Below are 22915 nucleotides of genomic sequence, written 5' to 3' on the forward strand. Positions count from 1 at the left end.
CAGATGCCCCCACCCCCCGTCCTGCTCCTGCTTCCGCAGCACTTCCTCAGCCCTGCTCTGTACTGCCCCGGCATCTGTCCCCGTGTCTGCCTCCAGCAGAACAGATACACAACCAGCTGGCTGACAGGGGTTTCCCAGCGCAGTCTACACTGCCAGGTGGGCCCTGACCTATGCCTTACTCTGCCATACCCGTGGCACCTAGCACAGTGCCTGGCCCACGGGAGGCATGCGGAAGTTCTCAATGAACATCGTCCCCTCCCCCAGGCCCCCCCTGTCCTCCTCCCCCTGGGTCCACGGAGGAGGACCAGGCAGAAGTCCACGTGCTCTGTGTTTGGGACTACCAAGGAGCCGGTGTCAGCGCCACGACAGGATCTCACAAGGAAGAGTGATCTTGTGGACCAAGGGCAGGTGTGCCACTTCGGGGACGAGGAGTCGCACCTCCAGTACCACAGGCATGATGTGAGCAGGTCCCAGTATGGACCAGCAGGCAGGACCACGTGCCCGAGGCTGACATGACACCTGTTCATGGTCACGGTCAGAGCCCCCCAGGCCAGTGGCCCAGACGCCAGGGTCCACAGACAGACAGGTCAGGCCCAGGAGGCAGGAGTGCAGCAGCCCCTCTATGCATGGGCCTCCTTTCTGAGCAGGAACAGAGACAAGGCGGTATGGGGCAGAGTTCTTGAAAGAATGAGTCAGGAGCCCGTGTAGCATGGCCTTGTTTATTTTATTTTATTCTTAATCTCAAGAGAAAGAGGAATTAAAACTATGGAAACAGATTTTTTTTTTTTTTTTTAGTGAAACTCCCAACACCCTGAAAGAGCCTGGAGAGAGGAAACAGTGACTGTGGCAGGACGGCTCTCGCCCAGTGAGGACGGGTCCCATCAGCGAGGGGAGACGTCGGGTGGGATCGGCCGCTGTCGGCAGAAGCTCCCTCGTTCCTTATAAAAGCTCGCGGGAAGAGACCAGCAACGCTGGTTCTCCCAGACGCAGAGCGACCTGGGAAATTGTCCCCAAGGACCGCTGCACCCTCGCGGACTGCCGATGGAGGGTCGGGGCAGCGCTAGAGCAGTATATGATACTTCAGCGCCCGGGGCACCCTGTTGATGACGAGCCTCCCGTCGTAACTCAGGGAGGCAAAGAGCCAGGGGTCAGCAGAGGACCAGTCCACGGCGTACACACTGTCCTCGTGCTCCTCGTAGGTCGCGATGACGCTGTCCTGTGGAGGCTCCTGGCTCCTACAAGGCACCAGAGACACGTGTGAGCCAGGCGGCAGGGCGTCCTGCCCAGGCCCGGGGCCTGGCTCCCCTCATCCGTGGGACAGGAAGACGGATAGCAGCTGGCGCTGGGCCACAGACACCCTCACGCGGCCGTGAGGAACCGGGAAGCCACCTGCCGACACTGTGTTCTCTCCGGCTGCAGAAGAGCAGGGGCCTGCGAGTCTGCCGGGGCCCCGCGGTTCCGGGGGACGGTGACCGCAAACACCCACGAGGGCTGAGTAAAGGGTGAAGAGAAGCCGAAAGGACCCTGGGGACAGCCAGCGCAACCCCGCCCTGCTCAGGGATACGGAGCTGACCCAGGGCACGCAGTACCCCCCGGCTGGGCAGGAAGGGGTCCCTGGTCCTGGTCTCAGCTTCGGGGCGCGATCCGCCAGGGCTCCCACAACACCTCCCTGTAAATCAGGGCGACCGCTCTCCTTCTGCAGGGACCCTGACCCGACGGTGCCGAGTGACACCGCGTGAGCCCGGAGCACACACACGTCCCTGCCGACTCAGACAGGACGTCACGTCGTCCATTCTAAGTGGCCACACCCAGAACACGCCCCAAGGCCACGGCTCCCCTGTCCTCTTCTTCCCGTTTCTACTCGGCGCTCCTGGCCTTTCCCCAGCGACGCAGCCGCCCTCTGGGTCTCTCCCCGGCCTCTAGTGCTGTGTCCTCTATCCCGTCCCACAGACGGGCCTGCCGTGCCCACCGGGGCTTGGTTACAAACGCCGCCTGAGTTCTCTTGGGGACTCTATTCTCCTGAGTTTAGTAAGTCACGTGGACGGACCAAAGGAGCAGGACTGTGGGGACACCCACGCTGATGTCGCTGCCTCCACCAGCCTTCCCCCCCTGGGAGCCACACAGGTGCCTGCTGTTCCCCCGCAAGGCTGCGCACAGAGAAGCTGGTGAAGGTCAGGAAATCATGGCCCCAACACCATGGCGACCGTGTTTCTAACTATGTGTCTGCGTGCTTGGACAGAAAACAGCTGTGAAAAGGCCCCAATACCAAGATCTCTTCTCAGACACGAAGCTGGGCCAAGCTCCGGTAGATGAAGGAGAATTTGGACCACAGGACAGTAAAGAACCTCGAGCAGAAGGACAAGCCCTGTGGCATGGTCGAGCTCGGCTGATAAACGCAACTGGGGCTTATCCCAGACCTTCCTGCCCTGGATGCAGGAGCCGTGAGCCTCTGCGTGCAGCTCCCCTCACAAGAAAGGATCTACTCGAAATACAAGGGCTGTCCTGATTTAGAGTCCACACCACCGACCAAAGACACGGGCTCTCGGCTTCTTCCTCCACGCACAGAAGCCGCAGTCGCACTCTGCTCATAGCCCGAGGCTCTGATACGAGCCCTGGACCGGGGTGCCCCTGCTCTGCGCCAACAGAAGTGGGACCCACAGGAGTCCTGGGTCCCCAGGAGCCCCACTCTTCCCGGGGGTGTGAGCCCTGGTTTGCAGAGTTAGCCCCTAAACAGATGCAATTAGGGATGGAGAGCTCGCCACCAAGAGGCACGACAGCTGACAGGCTTCCCACGTTCCCTCCGGAGCCTCAGGGTGAGGAGTGCCGGGGAACCCCCGCATTTGGGGCTGAGGGCGCTGGCCTGGAGTCCGCACCCCGCCACAGTGAGGGCCGCCGACCGGACACACAGCTCCCATCCCAGCCGGAGACGAGGACACTGGGGACTGCCTGTGGCTCACAGGGGCTCACAGGCTCTCATTGCTGCCTGAGCCCGCGCTGGAAGACAAGTGATGGTCTTTAAGATCCCCTGGACAGCGCTCGAGAAGGAAATGGACAGACATCGACCAGGTTTGTGTTTCAGAACCCACACAAGATGGCATGAGCTAACCCACCCCGACCCCCACGCCCCTGTGGCCGGGACCAACATCCTCCAGAACTGGGAGTCCCAAGCCGGCAGTGGAGGAGGCCGCCCTGACCACACGCACAGACGGCCCGACGGGAGCCGCCTCCGCCGCGAGGGGCCTGGGAGAAGCGAGCCGCGCAGCACGGAGAGCAAGCGCCCTTACTTCCCCTCTGGGCGGCGCTCCTCCTGGTCACTCAGGTCGTCGTCATCCACCAGGTGGCCGAAGGGCTCGGATGAGATGGACACCATGTTGGACAGGATGACCCTGCTGTCGCTGCTGCCCGTGAGGACAAGCTGGTCGTGTGAGTGGTTGTAGCGGACGTTCCACACCCTGGAGGCAAGCAGGCAGTTCGGCTCCACTCGGCCCCTCCTGGACGGGGCAGCGCCGGGACCGCGGGCAGTGGACCCCAGACCGCACGGGCGGACGCGGGAAGCTCCCAGCAGAGGGCTGGACTTCCTGCATGTTTGTCTACAACCTTCTCTTCGGTCCCGGCAAAGAGAGACGAGACCAGATGGAAGCGCAAACCTCAGAGCGAGAGGAGGGCTCGCGGCCACCCTCCTCTGCCGCCCGCCTTCCCAAATCCTAACGGCCACAACTGCCCCAGGAGCAAAGGACAGAGTACAGATGACCTGGCAACGGGGCCAAACCCCAGGGCAACACCCACGAGCGGCAGCCATGGGGCCCGGGGGCACAGCCCCGCAGCGAGCTCAGTGAGCCGAGCGGAGTGCCGGCAGCCAGCGCGCGGGGTCGCGGAGGATGGCGTCTCTCCTCGGACTGTGCCCACCACAGCAACTTACAGAACCTGGCAAAACTGTACTCTATGCAGCATGCCAGGTTTCTGAATGTCCTGACCACAACCTCTACCTCTGAAACCAATAATATGTCATATGTTAATTAACTGAACTTAAATTTCTCAAAAAAGGAAAAAAAAATTAATGTCCTGAGTGCAGAAACATGGATTCTGGTAAGTAATTCAAAGAATTTAGGGACACAGACCAGAAAAAGTCAACTTTCCTGGGATGTGCCCACCCTGGCCTGAGCAAAATCTCCTGACAGCAGTTTTGTTCTTACTCTTCTAGATGTTTCTTCCATATACACACACACAAGCCCCACACACCCTCACGAGCTCACGTGCACATGGGCAATCACACACACAAGCGCACACTTACACAAATAACACGCACACAAGACCGCACACACCCTCATGAGCTCACTTACACACAGACAATCACACACAGAAGCATGCACTTACACAAACACACGCATGCCTCACTGGGATGAAAGCTAGCTTACACCAGGCACACCGGCCCGGACTGGACTCTCACCTGCGTTAGCGCAAGTACCCAGCATGCGGTAAACAGCACGTGACGTGTCAGGAGTGACAACTGCTCTTGGGCAGCGTCTGCCCCCCACACTGAGCTCGTGTCCTCCCCACCCACAGCACCATCCCCACAGACCGAGCGAGCCCGCGCCCTGCCGATGGGCATGAGAGCGGTTTCCCACTCCGCAGCGTGGCCAACGATGCTGCACGAACCTCTGTGCTCACTGTTTGCACACACGTACTGGCACAACTGCAGGAGAACATAGGGGCGATGTTTTTCTTCTTTCCTATGTTTATAAATCACAAACATTCGGGTCTGGAATCGGTATTTCTTTAGGAAAAATCAAACCGGGTGCGCTGAATGATTCACAGCAGCACAAACTAAGCCGGTCTGTGCCTTTCCAAACAGGACAGGTGTTCGCAAAATAGGCTGCAAGCCACCCCACGCCCGCAGTGTGCAGGAGGCCCTACCAGTGGGAGTGCTGCTCCAGGGTCTTCACGGGCTCAGCGACGTTCCGGGTGTCCCAGAACTTCACCTTGCAGTCGTCCCCGCAGCTGGCGAGGTAGTACTGCTTGTTGGGGTTGAAGTCCAGGTCGCGCACCAGCTGCCCGTGGGCGTTCTCAATGCAGTATATCTGGCTGTGAGACAGCAAGGGAGGCACACGGGATAGGAAGTGCGTCATGGGGACCCCATGGTGCAGAATGGCCCAGCCTCCGGCTCCCCATCGACTGCCAGCCTCGGGGGACCGCTCGGCCCACCATGGCCAAGCAGGCTGGGGTTCCCCCAAGCGACGGGGCCGGCTTGGGTTCCAGGAGGCCTGGTGACCTCCCCCTCAGTGCCTCTTCCAGGGGTACCCAGCCGAGGCCTCTCCGAGAGCACATCTGTGACTCCCAGAAGCTGTGGGTTGATGCCGGCTCCTGGCTGTCCCAGTGTGACCTGGCCCCTGGAGAAGACATCAAGTTAGCAGGACGGTGACAGCCGCAGGAGTGCTGACCAGGTCCCAGGAGGACATGGACAAGGAAAGCAAACGGCCAGCAGCAGGCTGGCGGGACAGTGCGGGTGTGTTGGGAGACACAGACGGGCAGAAGAACGAAAACACTGGAAAAGCAATAAAAAGCAATGAAGGGAAGGTGTGGGTCAGGGCTGGGCCGTCTGTCCACTCAGCACGTCACGGAGCACCTCCACCATGGCCCGTGCCCCAGGAGACCCAGGTACGACGGTCACATGGCTGTTTACAGTGTATGCACGCCCATATGCACATGGCACAGACGCATGGACACACACATGCACACACACGTGCACATGAGGCATATGCACAGGCATGTATGTGTCCCGTCCTGTACACACCTGACCTCCACGCTCCAAGCCGCTCCTCCACGGGTGTGGAATGAGAACATTCCATCAGTCTGACGCCCTTCTGATGTCAGAAACCCAAATGGGGTCGGGGAGTGGGGGGGACACGCAGGTCATCAGAGAGGCTGGACGAGGGTTGGAACCAAAGTCCCGTACCCGGTTGCGAGGGGGGGAGGCACTGCTGACCATGTTGCTCTGTGCATTTTCTCCCCCAGGTGTGACTTAGTTTCCCCAGCAAGCCCTCCCACTTCCCAGGCCTCCAGCAGGCAGCCTGGCTTCCTGTGATCACCTTGCACATCCCACAGCCATGCCAAGTGCGCACCCCTCCACCCTCGAGGCGGGTAAACTCACTCCCTTCCATCTTCTCCCACGCCACAATTCCTGACCCTAAACCACTTTTTTATCTTGAAATGATTTTTACATCCCGCACTTTTCCAATATCCTCAGATCTTTTCCTAAAAGAAGATACCCAAAACCCAGAAGACCTTCCAAGGGAAACTGGCAACTGTACAACACAAAATCCTGGCAGGTTGGTGGGTGCTAGGCGGACAGTCCCCCACACACAGAGCACCGGCCCAGGGTCTTTGCGTGGCCTGGGGGTCAGTGATGTCAACACCAAAGCACAATGTGTTCCAGAAGAAACATCCAAAGCATCTTGGCTAAATAAAACCAAAGCCACTCACAAAAGGAGAAGCAATAATCAGTGAGAACCCTGCCTGGGGGCAGGGCCAAGGGGACGGAGCTCCGCGGCCCAGAGCATGTCTGCTCTCGTTGTGGGGGGCGTGTAACGTCCTGCATTGGGTATAGAACCTCCTCGTGTCCTTTAAAGAACAAGGTGTGCACAGGGACTGATGGCCCAGGGACCCGCAGAAACGGCTCTCCCGCAGCACGTTCCTTGGGCCGACGCCCTTGGCTCTCCGCTTCCGCAGTGAACCCCCTCGAGCAGATCCACGCACCCTGAGGAAGTGGCAACTGATTATTTATTGGCCTCTGAGTTTTCGGAGAGGCCATGGACCTAAATTTAAAGCTGTGCCCACCCCCCCCCCGAGGGCAGCACCCGTGACTCGGAGACAGGCGTCTCCGCAGCCTGGTGATAAATTACTACGTGCTCAGGGGTAAACTGTATCTTAACAGCGGCTGCTCGGCTCCCGTTGCCACGGCAACAGATGTGCACACCATCACTCCTTTGCCTATCAAACCACACCTGGAACAGAAAAATCGCTCTTATTTGTTCCATTAGAACCGCTGGCTGCAGAGCATAATGACTTTACATGACAAACCGTGCTTCCCCGAGAGGTGCCGCCCTTAAAGGCACAGCGACAGTCACAGGCCTCACCTGGGGCCGCGCCTGCCCACCTGTGCTCGCCAATCACAGGGACCGACAAGCCGGCGGTCCCCCTCTCCTTGCCGAGATGTGACGTTTCAAATCCCAATCCTGATTCTCATTACAACAGCCACCATTCACTCCAGGGACAGCCACACGAGACAGTAAATGGGCAGGGGAGGAACACTGGGCCCCACGGGGCTGCTGGCTCAAGCTCAAGCTGGGGCAGAGACACCAAACAAGACGTGCGCCTTCCTGCACAAAACCAGACGAAGACCGACAAGCCGGGTGTCCCTAGGCACGTGTGACCTGGAACCGCCCCTCGCGGACGGAGAGGGGGCGTCGGCGGGGTCACGCCATCACTGACCTCATGCTCCGCGTGTCCCACCCTCGGATGGTCGTGTCGTTGGCGGTGGCCACCTGGGTGCCGGTGTGGTGAGGGCTCCACCGTCCGGAGGTGAACTTCAGCTGTCCCTTCCCTTCCAGGGACGCCGAGCTGGCCAGCTGGGAGTGGGCAGTGTTTCAGAAAAGGGAAGGAGAAAAAACAGGAATGTAAACTTTTTTTCTGAGAATTTAAGAGGACATCCTATATTCACAGGCTATTATTGAAAATAATTTTTGGAAATAATTACTGAAAATAATTAAGAAGCTCTGTCTTTGTTTCTTTGCCTTTATTTGCACCTTATTGGGGAAAAAAACCCATCAAACTGAGCACAGCAAAAAACAGAAAACGTATGAATAGGCCCTGGATGGACTAGGACTTGCTAGGCTGTGCCCGGATCATGGGCTCCAACCAGAAGGCGGCACCACCGGGCACCTCGCACACCCAGCCTCACCAAAGCCGCACTCAGACAGGGTGGTGCGGCTGTCCCAGACACGCGTGCCGGTCAGACGCCCAGTCTCAGGGCACACGCCTCCCACCCGTGGTGCCCAGATGGACGCCGGTCTCAGGACACGCGTCTCCCATTCGCAGGCCTCCAGGCTCTTTCTCCAAAGGTTTGACCAAGGCCTTGTGAGACCCGCTGGGGCTGTCTCTGGGCCAGCACCGCCGTGTCCTGAGAGACAAGGGGCTCCTGGTCATGAGCGGGAATAAGAGCTTCCCACCACGCGTGTCCCTGCCCACAGGCCCACGTGGCCCTTGATGGAAGAGGTTTTCCACTGGCCACACCATTCTTCCAATCTGGGGGTTGACCCTCTGCCCACACAGTGACTTCGGCAGGGAGAGGCGTCCCCGGAGCTCTCAGACACCCGTCCCCTGGGCGCAGCACCCCATTCCCGTTACCTTGAACACCAGCCTCATTCTTTGGAGGAGCCCTGGGCGGGAACTGAGGGAGGTTTGACCGAGTCACGGGGGACAGGGAGCGTCCCTGTGACTGTCCTGGCCCTGCAGCCCATCTCAGTGCTCATCAGGGCCCCTGCAGCACAGGGTCAGGGCGAGCCCCCAGACTCGACGTGGACAGGCCTGGGGCAGCCCCACAGAGTCTGCGGGCAGTGCGAGGGGATTCAATTAGAGCCGTAGGGGAGCGCGCCGCCTCCTCTCTGGGGAGACTGGCCCATGTAAGAAATGTGATGGAGGACACATCTGTCGAGATGGACTTCTCCAAGGGACCCCTCATTCCAGCAAGCCCTGCAGCAATGGCCGCCCACCCAGGACACACTCCCCTGCCCCACCCCCTCTTCGGCAAGCTTTCCTGGCTCATCTTGTCCCAGAAAACCCTTCTCCAAAAACACACCTTTTTCCTGCCTTCCTGACGTGGTGTATCATGCAGGGAGCAGCCGTCCCTGAGGAGGCCGGGGCTGTGCTGAGCGTGCAGAAAGTCAGAAATGAAGGGACAGCAGCTGGGGTCAGAGGCAGAGGTCAGACACACAACCCAAGCAGAGAACACAGAGCCTGGCCAGGCCGGGGACAGCTGCATCAAGCGCCAGAGCCACTGGTGCCCATGAGTACCAGGCCGACATGGGCGCCCGGAGGTCCTGGAGACCACAGAGAGCCACCAAGGGCGGCAGCATGGGGCAGACCTGGAGCACAGGGCCTGAGGCCAGTCCTGTGGTGGTGGTAAGAGCTGAGGACGGGGAGCGGCCATGGGGCAATGTCTGGGGGAAGAGGAAAGGGGGCCGCCGGGGAGCCAGGACCCCACAGGCTCTCAGGGCGATGTCAGGAACCACCAGGCCCCCCCACATCTCCCTCCTGTACCTGCCACACCCACTCGGGGCTTCTCTGGCGCCCCCCAGACCAGCGTCCTCACGGCACCAGGCCATGACACCCCACATGGACACCCCAAGCAAACCCCAAGACTCATCACAAAACTCCCAGGGAGGGCTGGCCTGGCTCAGCCTGTCAGGTGCCACGAGGGCCAGTCAACAGCAGCCAGCGGCGGGGGGTGACGCGAAGGGACAAACTGCCCAGTAACCACGCCCGGAGCAACAGACGAAGGACGCAGCTCGACCCGCTCTTCCCCTCCAACTCTCCCAATGACCTGGCACCGGGGCCCCTGGGGAGCGCGAGGCATGAGGGTCCGTGGCGGGCAGTCTCACACAGGGCCCACAGGGGACCCACCACACCAGAGCCGCCACCGCCAAGCCACAGAAGAAAGACAACTGCCGACAGGAAACTCATGACAGGGACCCAGCCCCTGGGCCACGTGAGGAAGATGAGCAGGAGCGATCAGGCAGGAGGCGGAGAGAAACTGTCCCGGAGGAGCGACGGGCATGCTTTCCAGAGAAGCAACATGACCTCGGATGCTAAAAATGGCTCCAAAATGTATGTTAGAGACACACAGTGAGCTCATGCTTGGCTTGGCTATTCTCGCTCGTTTAACCTCCACGTGCACGGTATCAGCTAAGAAATCGTTTCATAGTTTCCCATTATGGAAAAAAAATTAAGTCAAAATTCCTACAGGTGCGATTTCAGTTTTCTGAAGATGGAATTGAGTAAGACCCTTTCACAGACTGTGAAAGGGCTGAGTATATTTTCTAACTAATCAGCACTCAGTGCTCTAATTAATCTTCTATTAAACATACTGATTCATCATCAAACTCTTCAGAAACGTAAAAACATGAGGCCGCACCTTCAGAAGACACGTCACGTACCTTCGATGGAGCGACTTTTCTGTGAGGCCACCATGGAGAAGGGTCATGGCGTGGCCCCCAACAGGGAAGACCCGTGAGCCTCGTCCCCCGGCTGTCAGCACTCGCATCACGGCCGACCCACCGGGACTCCCCGAAGACAAGGTGTCTCCAGAGCCCACGCCACGAGAACAGTCCCCCAGACGCCGGCTGGCGGAAGCGAGTTAGGGACGGATGAACCCAATGACCAACCAGCAAGCAGCCGTGCACCCGTCAGCAAGTGCATCGAGGGGCCCCACCACACTGAGCATAGCAGAGGGACGGGTTTGGGGGGGTGATTGGTGGCCTGGCCCACATCTCACCCAGCGCCAGGGGCAGCATTCAACTCCACTGGTGACGCCAGTGGGTCATCAGCTACGGCTGTCCCGTCCCGGCGGAATCACTGCGGGCACAGGACATACACCCTAACACACCCATTTCACAGAGGAGAGCGGCAAGGCACAGAGATTTCATAACTGCACATCAACAACAGCCAACTCACAGCGGGCCATGGTGTGAGTTATAAGGGGGTCCAGACACTCCAGAGAAAACAGACCAGGTGGGCTGGAGCAGCCAGACAAAGTTTCGGGACCCAGGACAGCCTCTGGGGCTGCAGAGAACTTGAATCAGCAGAAGACAGCATGGAGGGATTCTTGCCTGAACAAAGCAGAGCCGGAAAACAACCCCGCTGGGCTAGGGGTGGTGCTGGGTGTCAGACCAACAGGACGGCGAGGCGATGCAGGCCGAGACAGGCGGAGGCAGCAGAGCCCGGGGAAGGGTAGCCCGTCGGCACGAGGGCGGGAGGTAGGACAGCCCACGGGAGGCAGGCAGCACCCAGCACCTCAGGGCCTGCGTGGCCCCTCGCTGGTGTCAGCCGTCAAACAGCAGAGTCCTCCGTTCTGAGGGATGTCCCACGATGACATTAGCTCACATTCTCCCTGTCTCCCTGGCTTTGGTGAAGCTGGCTGCCACGCTCAGAGGCCCACGTGCAGGAAGTGAGGAGCCCAGGCCCTCGGGCCAACCACATCCTGCCATAACCTCATTCAGAACTTGGGGCCACCCCCGTCCGCGGTCGAGTCCTCAAACGAGACCCAGCTGCCAACACCTGCACCAGAGCCACATGAGGGACCTGAGGGCCGCCCGGCTTCTAGGTCCCTGACATCCTCACGGACATTGCCCTGACACATGGGGGCCATAGGAAGCAGCCACCTTTGCAGACACCTGTTAGAGCTAGAGAAGAGACACAGGTGCCGACCAGAGGAGAGGGGAGACCGAGAGTGAATCCCAGCAGCTGCAGGACGGGTCGGTCGAGCCCCCTGACTTCGCAGCTGGGAAACCTGAGACCCCGAGTGGGTGGGCGCCTCACCCTGGGTCACACAGCCCGTGGGGCAGGGGCAAGACCGGCCTCCTGCTTCGACTCCTGGGCTCACTCTAGCGCGTGATCTAACTGGGCAATAGAAACTCCGTGCCCCGGGTCCATTTTAGCGACACTCTGAAAGAGAGCTCGCCATCGACGTCTGGAGGCCTGCTCAGGGCAGCCGGCACAGCCTATGCGCTACGGCTAAGCAGCCACGTGTTCTGGCTTCCCAGTGACCGGAGACAGCTCAGCCACAACCCCAGAGAGTGCACGGCACACAGTCACCTGGTTTTTGATATTGAGCCCAACTATTCAGGGCCTCCCACCCCAGAAGGAATGACTAAAGCGACCCCATGAGCTGCTCTTCAGAGCTGTAACCGCCGCCAGGCCACGGACAAAGGAACACAACTCTGACGAAGGAAACGCCGCACCTTGTGCTGTCGAGAGCAGTGCACGTGGCCAGAGGCTCCCGAAGACAGAAGCGGCACTGCTTGCCACCGTGGCCCGGGGTGGTGAGGGTGCTGGGGACCAAAGACACATGCTGCCCACCTCCGAAGATCGTGGAGGAGCTGCTCTGCACCTCCTTGGCGGGAAGGCAGCAGGCGCAGCCATGGCAGGCCCTGGCTCTCAGAGCATGAGGGGTAGGAGCATCCCACACGGCCAAGTCCCACCGACATGCCCGGGCTCCCCAGCAGACAGGGGAGCGGCCACTCCCATGCGAGCCGTGACCACTGCCAGAGCCCCTTTGCTCCTGGTCGGGCTCTGCCACGAGCCCCTGCCCACCCCTGGGAATGTCATGGGAGTGTCCTCTACCTCTCTCAGCTGGGAAATTCCAGCCCCAGCCTTGAACGTGAACCCCCTGAGCTGGAGCCCCACCTGGTCCCAAGTGACTGGAGAAGTGACCCAGTCCCTTTGAGCCAGGCTTTGCTCCTGTCACTCCCCGGCACCCTCACCACCCCGGGCCACGGAAATGGAGGTGTTCAAGAGCCCACCCCGCAGGGCCGCAAACATTAAATGACCCCCTGAAGAGCGCGGCCGACAGGCAGAGCTCCGGTCTATCTTCGGGGGTGGGCAGAAGGCAGGGGCCGCTCCTGTCTTCCGGGGTGCAGGGTGAGTCACGGGACACGACGGAGCCGGTGGGAGCAGACTCAGCAGGAGAGCCCAGCCCGTCACTGCCCTCGGGACGTGCCAGGGAAGGGGAGGAAGGGCAAGGCGGCGGGGAACAGGGACAGCAGGGGCAGGACCCCCCGCTGCCCAGGCGAGTGGAGAGGGGCCTCAGGGAGGCCGGGGTGGTCCTGCCGTCCCCCCGGCCGCATCCCAGGCTTCCCCAGGTCCCGGGGTGGGCGTCCCCGCCCCTGGGTGTGGCTGCATGGGCTCCCCTGCTTGGCGGGCCCGGCGGCTCCCAAGCCCCACCAGGGACTCTGTCCCCCGCCTCCCGGAAGCCAGCGCCCTCCGATCTTCAGGAAATGCACACAGGGCGTTAGAGACAGCACTGGAGAGGGGATCTGAGGTCGTTTTACATTTATTTTTAGCGTATTTCAACCAGGACTCTATTTGCAGAAAGAACAGAACTAAAAGGGCTTTTCCCCTTTGCTGCACCGAAACCTAAGGTCTCTTTGAAGGGGAAAGGGTGTGTCCCGTCCCCACAGCTGCCGGCTTGACCTTGGCTCCCCGCTCGAAACAGGAAAGGTCATGCGTGCGGATTTAACTTTCCTCTCTGAGGTGGATGAGAATACGGAAAATGGTCGCATCACGCCGACTGGACTCCGGTGACCCGGCGGAGGGCGGTCTGTTCCAGCTGATGAGCGGGGGCGCCTCTGAGGAACAACAATGAAGGCTGGAAAGGCCGGAAGCGCTGCCATGACGACGCGTCTCCTGCCTGAGCGCGGCCCTCACCTGCAGACTGGGGCACGACTGAAGCAGGAGGGGGCGCACACTGCTCTTCTGTGCCTCAGTTTCTCTCCTCTCGACCTCCGGCCCTGGCACCGCGATCCCGCCGACCTGACCCTCACTCCTAACCCAGTTTTCAACTGTGCCCTCGCGCCTCTCTGCGCGCCCCATCCCTCCCGTCCTCCTCCGGCCATCCTTCCGCTCCTGCCGGGCTCCCTCCGCCCACCCAGCCGGCCAGCTGTCCGGCGGGCACGTGTGGGTGGCTGGCCACGCCCCAGGCCCTGTGGGGCAGGCTACCACCATGTGACACCCACTGTGATATCGCCCGACTGGATCCATGTGGAAACCGGTCCCAGCTCTCCAGCGATGACACTGAGTCTTAGGCCACGCCACCTGCCCAGGTCACAGGGGAGTGAGTGGCTGAAACGGGACCTGATGTGGCTCAGAAGGCTGCCGGGCTCCCGGCACGGAGCCACAGCCCTCATCCCCCTCCCGAGACTCGTGCCCACCGCTGCCCCGGCCGGGTGGCCGGCCCACGCCCGTCCCAGCCCATGACCGCAACGCCGCAAACTGGATTTCCATCCCTCTACCCTGCGGACCCTCACACTGGGAGGTGAACCACAGGAAGGCCGAGGCTGTGTCTCCGTATTCAGAGTCCACTGAGGGGCACGGGTCCCACTCGCTGCTGCATTCCCTTCAGCACGCTCGGTTTGCCAAACGTACGATTCACTCTATCATCTGCTCTTACTAGAAAAAAATCTTTTGAGAGCTTGAGAAGCAAATGCTTGCCCGACACCAACACCCAGCCTGATCTGTATTTGATGATTCCAAGACCTAACGGAAGACCAAAGAACCCTAGTTGTCCCTGGTATTTATAAAATCAAAGCTGTTTGTAGCTATTACGCTACATGAAGATACACAACTTAGGAAACTACTCCATGTTTTCTTGACGATTACGGTTTTTTAAACGACCATCCCAAAGCACACCGCAGCGGCTGCTGTCGGCAGTGTAGTCAACGGAAGGTCCACGATGCGGACGGCGCTCAGCTACTTTGAATGCCTTTTTCCGAGGTTCAGCAGAAAACCAGCTCCCAGAGTGTTAACCCGTTTTCTGTGGACCAGTCTGACGAAGCCCGGTCAGCACCCTATTTACTGGGTTTGCCGCAAACAAGTGTTCACTGTTCTAACACTCACACCCACCCTCGACGTGACTGCGGCCACTGAAGACCGGCGAGAACCAAGGCTCCGGCTCTGGACATGCAGCGCACGCATGCCGGGGCCGCGACAAGCCCACCGTGGGGCGGGGCGGGGTCAGGAGAGCAGCCGCAAATCTGTCCCTCAAACCGCACCTTCTCCAGGACCTCCCCGGCTCCTAAGGCTCCGTCTTCTCGAGTGTCCAGTGAGGGAGCTGACCTCTGTGACCCCGAGGTCTGTGTCTTTACGTGGCCTCCCTTAAAATCAGTGTCTTTCTTACGTGGACCGCTTCAAAATCATGGGGGACCAACATTTGTCAACGCACCGTGTGAGCCCTCTTGCAACTGAGAAGGCCCACGGTGGGTGCCTGGGGACCTCGCGGACCCTCCTGCCATGCCCTTGCCACTGGCCGCCGCGCGCTGAGGGAGACCGTGCCCGTGGGACAGGCTGCACGCGTGCCCGGCGGCTTCCTCTGCCGTCGGACGGGGAAAGAGCTGCTAGGTCGGTGGAGACCTGAGCCGTCAGACCAGAGAAAGGACAGCCCCCGGCCGGGGGCCCGGCGAGGGCAGCAAACGTCGCCTCTGCTGGGGATGCGGACGGCGGGGAGGCTGTGCGCATGTGAGCCTGGGAGAAGCTTCTGTGCCTTTCCCTCACTTTTGTCGTGAACCACATAAAACCACTCTAAAGAATGAAGTCTGTTCAAAAAAAGGCCCTTCCTCTGCAAGAGGCCCCGCGGAGAAGACGGGACAGAGAGCAGGGGCCACGGCGTGGGAAGGGCCCATCCTCCCACACCCACCTGGTGGACCTGCCGCGCTGCCCCGGGGGCCTGGACACGCGGCCCCATGTGGGCCCCGTCACCCCAGGGCAGACTTGGGAGGGCCCCTGCAACATTCACGCCGGTGCTGGAACGGGCACCCCTGACCCCAGACAGGAAAAGAGCTTCTGTTCCGCTCGGGGCCGCACGTGGCGAACAGCGGGCCGGGCGTGAAGCGTGGTCACGGTGTGGCAGGCAACACACAGGCTCCCGGGAGGAAGGGGCACCTGGGGGCCCGGCCCGCTCGTCCCGAGGGCACCTCCTGCTCCTGCCCAGCACTCTCTGCCCCACGAACAAGCGCATATTTGATATTTCCAGGCACAGCGGAAGTGGCCCGACCTGCTCTGAATAATTTTCCTGCCACCGCCTGCCGCCCCCACACTGATGCGCAGTCGCTTCTGCCGTAGGCTTTAGACCTCACGTGACAGCATTTCTGCAAGAGCGCTGTGTCCTTGAAACCCATTCTCCTGAGAGGCGTTCTGGAACGTCAGTGCCTTCAGGCCCCGTGTCCCTGAGCAGGGGACACCCTGGGTTCACCCTTGAGAAACCCCCGTGTTGACGCATGGCCAGAGGAAGAGGACAGCCGACTCTCAAGGCACCCGTCTTCTCTGCGCTCTGCTGCTTGCGGCACCTGGAAAGCTATTTATTTCCACAGCGACTGAGAGCCGCGAGGCCCCGGAGACGGATGAGCACACTCCGAAACAGGGAGGCATCCCCTCTGCCTTCATCGGGGCCGGGACCCCGTGCAACCTCCCCCTGCAGACCTCCCCTGGGCTCTGCTAATGATTATAAATGGCAGAGAACCTCCAATTTAATTGCAAAAGGTAATGATGCAGCGAGCATAAGATTAGATTCACCACAGAAGGCAATATCCTCCAACGATAAAAAAAACGGAGGAGCTGGGTGTGAAGACGGCCGGAATCGATAGGAAGGTTTCGGTATTAAATACCACGGCCGAGGGCCGCCAAGTGGTATTGACAGAAGTGCTGAGGGCAGATAAAAACGAAGGAGAGAAAACTAAATTGGTCTCTGCAGAAAATAAGTTACAGATTAATCACCCTACCATAAAATCATTCCGAGGCGGCCGAGGGTCTGGAGAGAAGCCCCTGCCGGCTTCCAGGACGGGCTGTGGGCTCCGCGCACGCCCAGGGCTCACCTCCTCCCTGGCCTCTCCCGCCCGGCAAGGCTCCCCAGCCCACGGCTCCCCCCAGCATCTCGGTGACCTGCACTCCATCAGGACAGCACTGTGCCCTTCCCGCCTCGGGTCTCTGGCTACACAGGGGCACCCTCGAGAGGGGAGTCGGTGGGGGATGGGAGGGTGCTTGCAGCCAACGGAGACTCGGACCCTGAGGCTGGCTCCCAGGAGGATCCCGCACTGCCTCCCCCCCCGGAGCTGCGGCCCCAGGCACTGTGTGACCCTCCAGTTTCCTGCTCCGCTCTAAAATCTGGGTGACAATTACATTCTACTCTATGATATACAAATACATCCTTTCCTCAATAAAAATACTGATTCTTTCCTTTAAATATTACTTACACGCTACAAGGACAGACCAACTCTTCAGTGTACGTGGAAGGCTAGGAAATCCCCTTCTGACCACGTGGAGTTTTAAGACACTAACGTTCTGAAGGGTCTGCCTTTGAAGCCATGATGGCGACCATCATTCTTCACACCATCTCCACCGCCTGCCCAAGAGGATTTAGTACCGAGACAAACTGCGAGGGAGAAGAGCTAGCGCCGCATCACGGGAACAAAGCCACATGCAAGGAGCCACCGCTACAGAAATCCATGCCACACACGCTGCCCCTGCTACGCGTGGCCGTGGGGCGCCCTCAGTACCAGTGCCACCACAAGCTCTGTCAAGGCTCTAGATTTTTCTCTCTGAAGGCGTTACTTGGATGTAAACCAACGCGACGAGATCCACAAACGGAATATAAAAGTCATAATTTAAAGTGGAAATTCTAAGGAATCAAACATGAACTATACCGATCAGCAACACATCTACTCCGGAGGACAAGGTACTGGAGGCGACGACGACCAGAAAGCAAAACCGGTTCCCAAGAAAGCCAGCGCTGACTCCTAAATGGTGTGACACGCGCGGCCTGTGGGGAGCTGTGAGGACCCAGGCACTCCCGTCCTCGGAAACGGAGCCCTGAGGGCGAGGTGTGGGTCCCGCGGCTCCGGCAGGGAGGTGCTCCCTGGCGGACCCACGGCCATACCCGCACCGTGTGGCGACTGCGGCCGCGGGAAGGCGCACGCGTGCCAGGGAGGGAGGATCCGCTGATGGACCACAGGGGGCTGGGGGGGTCATGGGCCACAAGGGGGTCAAGGCCCCAGGGCGGTCACGGGGGATCACAGGCCACCAGGGTCAGAGGCTGTGGGGCAGCGGGGCCGCGGAGCACTGTCATTTTTACAACTCACACGGGAAGAAGTTCATAGCACCATGAAATTGTATTTTATGAGCACTCCAACCAAAAGGGACGGTAACCAGACTTCAAAAACCTGGTCACTGAGAAGACGGTACACTTGGAACAAGAGAGTATATGTCCGAATATCCCACGGACTCTTCTGGACAAATCATGTCCGAGGGTGGGCTTTTGTCAAGCTTCAGGTCTGTGCCCTTCTGCAGGGCCCGGAGGCAGCCTCCCCCGCAGAGCCCGTCGTGCAGTTCTCCGACTGGTAACTCTGTCCGCTCATCAAGTGTTTCATGCTCAATGTCAAAGCTGTGAGCTCGTCACTCACCACGGCCTGGCTGGAGCTTTCCTGCAGGTCCCACAGCAGGATGTGGCTGTCCGCAAGCGAGATGACCTTCTTCCCGTCCCCCGCGGGCTCCCACGCGACACTGCAAGGAAGAGGAGGACCCCCGTGAGTAGGCACGTGGCCAGCCCCAGATGCCTTTGTGGCCGAGAGCCACCGCGCGCCCCTCCCGGGCAGCGAGGCCTTCCCGAGTGCACGGTCACGGCCGACACCCACCATGGCAGGACTCCAGATGGCACATGTGTGCGCGGCACTGTGTCCCTCCTGCTGAACGTCTATGTCCTCCCGACTCAGCTGAGGTCGGGCGGTTAGGAGGTTAGGAGGAGGGGCTTGGGGGTGCTCAGGGTCACAGGAGGTGGGGAGGGCGGGCCTGTCCCTCGCTGCCTGTCTGCGGGGTCTCCTTCTCTCCCGCCTGCCACTTGAGCACACAGCGGGAGAGCAGCTGTCTGTAAGCCAGGAAGAGGGCTCTCACCAGATCGCGACCATGGGGACCCCCCGACTCGGACTTCTAGCCCCCAGAACCATGGCAAGCAAGGTCTGCTGTTTCAGGCCCCAGCCCAAGGTGCCTTGTGGTGTCCCCCCGAGCTGACGCATCCTCCCGGGGACTGAGGAACGGAGAGCTAACCAACAGGGCCAAGGATGGGAGGCAGCCCACTGCGGGCCCAGGTCTCAAGGAGGCCCTGCACGGACACTGCCATTTGGGGCAGAGTGCCCACATCTTCTGTAGCCCAAGGAGTCGCGGCGATGGGAGGGTTCCGTGTCTGCCCTGCCTGGGACGTCATGTCCCTTCCTCAGGGGTCAGCCAGTGGGAGCCCCGGCTTCCTTGTAGCTGCAGCCAAAGCCACCCCACCTGATAGAGTTCCCGTCCGAAAGATTAGCAGGGCACACAGATCTCGTCTCCTGTGCGGGACAGCCCCGGAGCTCGTCACGGGGTGGGTTTCTGCGTCGGCTGAGGACGTCCCAGCTGTGAGGGGTGTCTCACAGGAGGGGCTGCAGCCCGAGGGAAGACCCCGCTGCAGCCGCTGCTGCCGAGCCCAACCCTGACCCAGACCCCTGACCCAGGGCGCCCCTCCCTCGCCCCGCCCGCCCACGCTGTGGGTGCAGCTGGGGATGCTTGTAACCCAACACAAGTACCACCGAAAACCACAGTTTCTTTCTTCTGTTTAGTTTAAGAAACACAGAGTTCACGGCACTCTCACCACAGGCGTCCCGCTCCTCTACCGCACGAGCTTAGCGCATCTTCTGAAAAATGCACGACACCTGGTGCATAAAACAGACCCGATAACTGGTAGAGATACCAAGAAATCCGGCGCTGAAATCCGCTGCTCCTGTTTTGTTACGATAACGGCGAATCCTCATTTGAAAACACCTCTTTACAGCAAGACGGTCACACTTCCCCTGGTAGCCCGTTTCCATGGGTGACTTTGCAGGGTTCACGCAACGGACGGTGAAAGCCAAGGAGAAACGCAGGCAGGAAAGGAGAAGTGCAGCTCACAGGCCTGTCCGGGCGCAGAACGACACACGGACCTGCGCTCGACCCTTCCCGGCTTAGCTCAGTGGCTGCGACACATCCCCCTAGACCGGGCTGCCCAGACAGCACACATTTACCCCACACGTTCCACACACCGCGGGAGGCTGGCCACCTGAGATCAGGGCTCCAGCGTGGCAGCGTTCTGCTGAGGGGTCTTCTCCCAGCTCGCGGAAGGCCACCTTCTCCCCGAGTGCTTAGCGTGGTGGAAAGGGAGCCCACGCGCCTCTTCCAAGAGCACTGATCCCATGGGGAGGGTCCCACCTCCAGGCCCTCATTAGCTCCCAGAGGCCCCGCCTTCTCACATCAACACCCCGGACATCGGCATTTCAACATACAAATTTGTGGGCCCCAAAATGCCGTCCACAGAGCCATACACTGGGAGCAGAACGTTTAGGACACCGTGCCAGGGGTCCCAGAGCAGCTCTCATTCGTAACCTGAACGCCCCGGCACACACGCACACACGCACCAGAGGTCAGGATGAAGAGAGCCGCACGGCCATAGGGAGACCCCAGAGACAGTGACTGCCCCGTCCAGCGCTAGCCAGACCGCAGTCTGAAAGGGGGTGACACACATATGTAGACTGCCGAACGGAAAGCCAGAGATTCCCAGTAACTCGCAACCCACAGGGTAACAATGAGCCAATCTGATGCCAAAGACTGACGACCTTATGGTTTGACTGTGGTTTCCCCGGCCGGGCCCAAGGCTTCTGGAGAGCAGGTTCCCCTCCCCACAGGGAGCAGCGGTGTCTGAGCCACGTGGCCCGTGATGGGCGCTTGCTCGCGGGTTCCGAGGGACAGTGAGGGAGGCCGGTAAGAGCGGAGGCGCCGCGTACGCAGACGAGGCCCTTTCCAAGTACATTCAGTGAACCGCCGGGGCCTGAGGCCGGGAACACCGCCAACAGCCCCAAACGAGGAAGAGCTATACAGGCGTCCCGGCAATCCAAACCCTCCACTGAACCTCACGGCCTTATTTTATGTTTTAGACTGTACCGTCTCCCGAGCCCTTGCTCAGACCCCCTTCCCCTTCCCTCTGCCCACGGTTCTGACGTCGTCCGTCGGGGGGGCCCAAGGCCACAGAACGAACCCGTGGGCCCTAGAGCGGGGGGTTTGAAGCAGGGCGAGCTGTAAAAACTAACTCCTGCCGCAGAGGGGAGCGGGGAGGGAGGGGGAGGGAGGGGGAGGGAGGGAGGAGGAGGAGGAGGAGGAGGACCGACGGAGAGCAGGCCATGAAGACTCACACACGTTTGCCTGAGGATCGATTCCAGAACTGTGGGGAACGTCGTGTGGAAGCGAAGTCTCGGGCTCGCTCCGGACCCCAGACCCAGTAGATGTCGCAGGACACAGCGGGCTCAGAGCAGGTCCTCCTCCGAACACGGCAGCGGCACTTACCCCTCTTCCCCCCCACCTAAAGAGAGCGGTCATCTGGGTCTGGCTCTCCCAGGGGTGGAAGGAAAGGCGTGGAGAGGAAGGAGCGTGTCCTGTGGGAAACCACGGCTCCGCGTCCCTCTCGCAGTGTCCACACCCCCGGTTTCCGTCTGCCATTGCGCGGGCCAAGAGGTACCTCGCTCCGGGAACCGGCTTACGTGTGTCCGTAATGTCACCAGAGCAAACAACCGAATGAATTTCAAGCAGCCACAGAAGTAACTTTTTCTATCTAAAAAGAAAAAATATGTGATAGTTTAAAAACATGTTTAAGGGGCGCCTGAGTGGCTCAGAGGGTTAAGCCTCTGCCTTCGGCTCAGGTCATGATCTCAGGGTCCTGGGATCGAGCCCCGCATCGGGATCTCTGCTCAGCGGGGAGCCTGCTTCCCCCTCTCTCTCTGCCTGCCTCTCTGCCTGCTTGTGATCTCTCTCTGTGTGTCAAATAAATAAATAAAATACTTTAAAAAATAAAAACATGTTTAAAAAGGCTTAAAAGGTATAGGAGGGAATAATGGCTTGTGATAGGAGACAGCCTGCTCTCCGGTTCTTACGGGGGGGGGGGGGGGGTTAAGAAAACCACAGGGGGTATAACCAAGGACAGCAGCCGCATACACGGGCCACGGGGAAAACGAGGTTCGCAGCAGGTGCCCCAGCTGAGCCGGTGGGTGGGCCCTATGTCCTCTCGCGGACGGAAATCCCGGGCCTGGGTTGGGGCCACACGGGGGAGAGCCTTATTCCTGCCAGAGCCCTGTGAGACCCACTGCCCAAGAAAGGCCAGCTGAGCTTCTAGAAACACAGCTGCAGGTGGTTCTGTATCTTCAGAGGCAAGTCCCTACCCCATCGTGGCTTCGCCAAGCCCCCATCTCCCAGCAGGGGTGAACTCGCAAGGGTCTGAGCAGAGACCCAAGGCTGTGGGAGGCTGCTTGCTCCCCTGCTGGAACCAGGACCGAGGCCGGAAAGAGCAAGTCACTTCAAGAAAACAAACTTTTGCAGATTAGGACGAAGAGAGGCCGGCCACAGGAGGCAGGAGGGGCTCGGCTGAAACACCACTTCCTCCGGGAAGACCGCTCAGACTGCCCTCTGTCCTGGAGCAGCAGCCCCCGTCACTCACGTCGGCTTCCCCGCGAGAAGACAGACAAGCCCAGGCTCACCGGCGGAGCACCGAGCCCAGACTCTGACCCTCGCAGCAGAGACACTTCATAAAGAAGTGCTGGCAGGAAGAGGGACGAAGCATTAGTAAGGCTTCCTCCCGGCCGGGGCCCAGTGCCCCTGACAATGTGTGCAAAGTAAGACCGGAAAGGGTTCCAGTTACCAAGCACACGCAGCGAGGACCGGTCCGTGCTGGAGCCCCTTTGAGAGGGTTCGCTGCTCAGTTGCACACGGACCTCGTCAAGAAGAGGTGCTCCTTGTTCACGACTGTGTTGAGCTCTAGGCACAATCAGCCCCCGCGGTCTGCCTCCCAGCCCCACCCCCCTATGCCCCCTCCGGGCGGTGGACTATGGGGCTTTGCTCCTAGCTGACCAAATCGCAAATGGGATGACCAGTGTGCCCCCGCAGCCCCGTGCGAACCCCTGGGCATCTCTGCCCAGGCGCCACACCACCCTACATTTCAAACGTACCAAACAGTGTTCGCTTCTCTACTGCACTTCTCTATCCCCGGGGCTACAACTCTCCCACGGACAAAATTTTGGGAGTAAGTTTTTTACAAGTACCCTTCTCAGGTTCC

At 60.1% G+C, this 22915-nt stretch overlaps 1 protein-coding gene across 5 annotated transcripts in view; it reads right to left on the reverse strand.

Annotated features, from left to right (window-relative positions):
• Nucleotides 1–705: 705 nt before the first annotated feature.
• EIPR1 (EARP complex and GARP complex interacting protein 1) overlaps nt 706–22915 on the reverse strand; it is a 123608-nt gene continuing 101398 nt past the window's right edge. For 3 of the 5 annotated variants that reach the window (XM_059405082.1, XM_059405080.1, XM_059405084.1), the window contains 5 exons: nt 18222–18321; nt 7489–7625; nt 4915–5082; nt 3285–3452; nt 706–1235 (listed from right to left, as the gene is read on the reverse strand). In XM_059405082.1, coding sequence (XP_059261065.1) covers nt 1061–1235; nt 3285–3452; nt 4915–5082; nt 7489–7625; nt 18222–18321 — 748 coding nt within the window. In that variant the 3' untranslated portion in view covers nt 706–1060. Of the gene's footprint in view, nt 1236–3284; nt 3453–4127; nt 4731–4914; nt 5083–7488; nt 7626–18221; nt 18322–22915 lie in introns of those variants that run through there. The other 2 variants (XM_059405083.1, XM_059405081.1) reach the window with 2 other exon arrangements.

This window comes from Mustela nigripes, chromosome 7, assembly GCF_022355385.1.
Source record: "Mustela nigripes isolate SB6536 chromosome 7, MUSNIG.SB6536, whole genome shotgun sequence".
NCBI lineage: Eukaryota > Metazoa > Chordata > Mammalia > Carnivora > Mustelidae > Mustela > Mustela nigripes.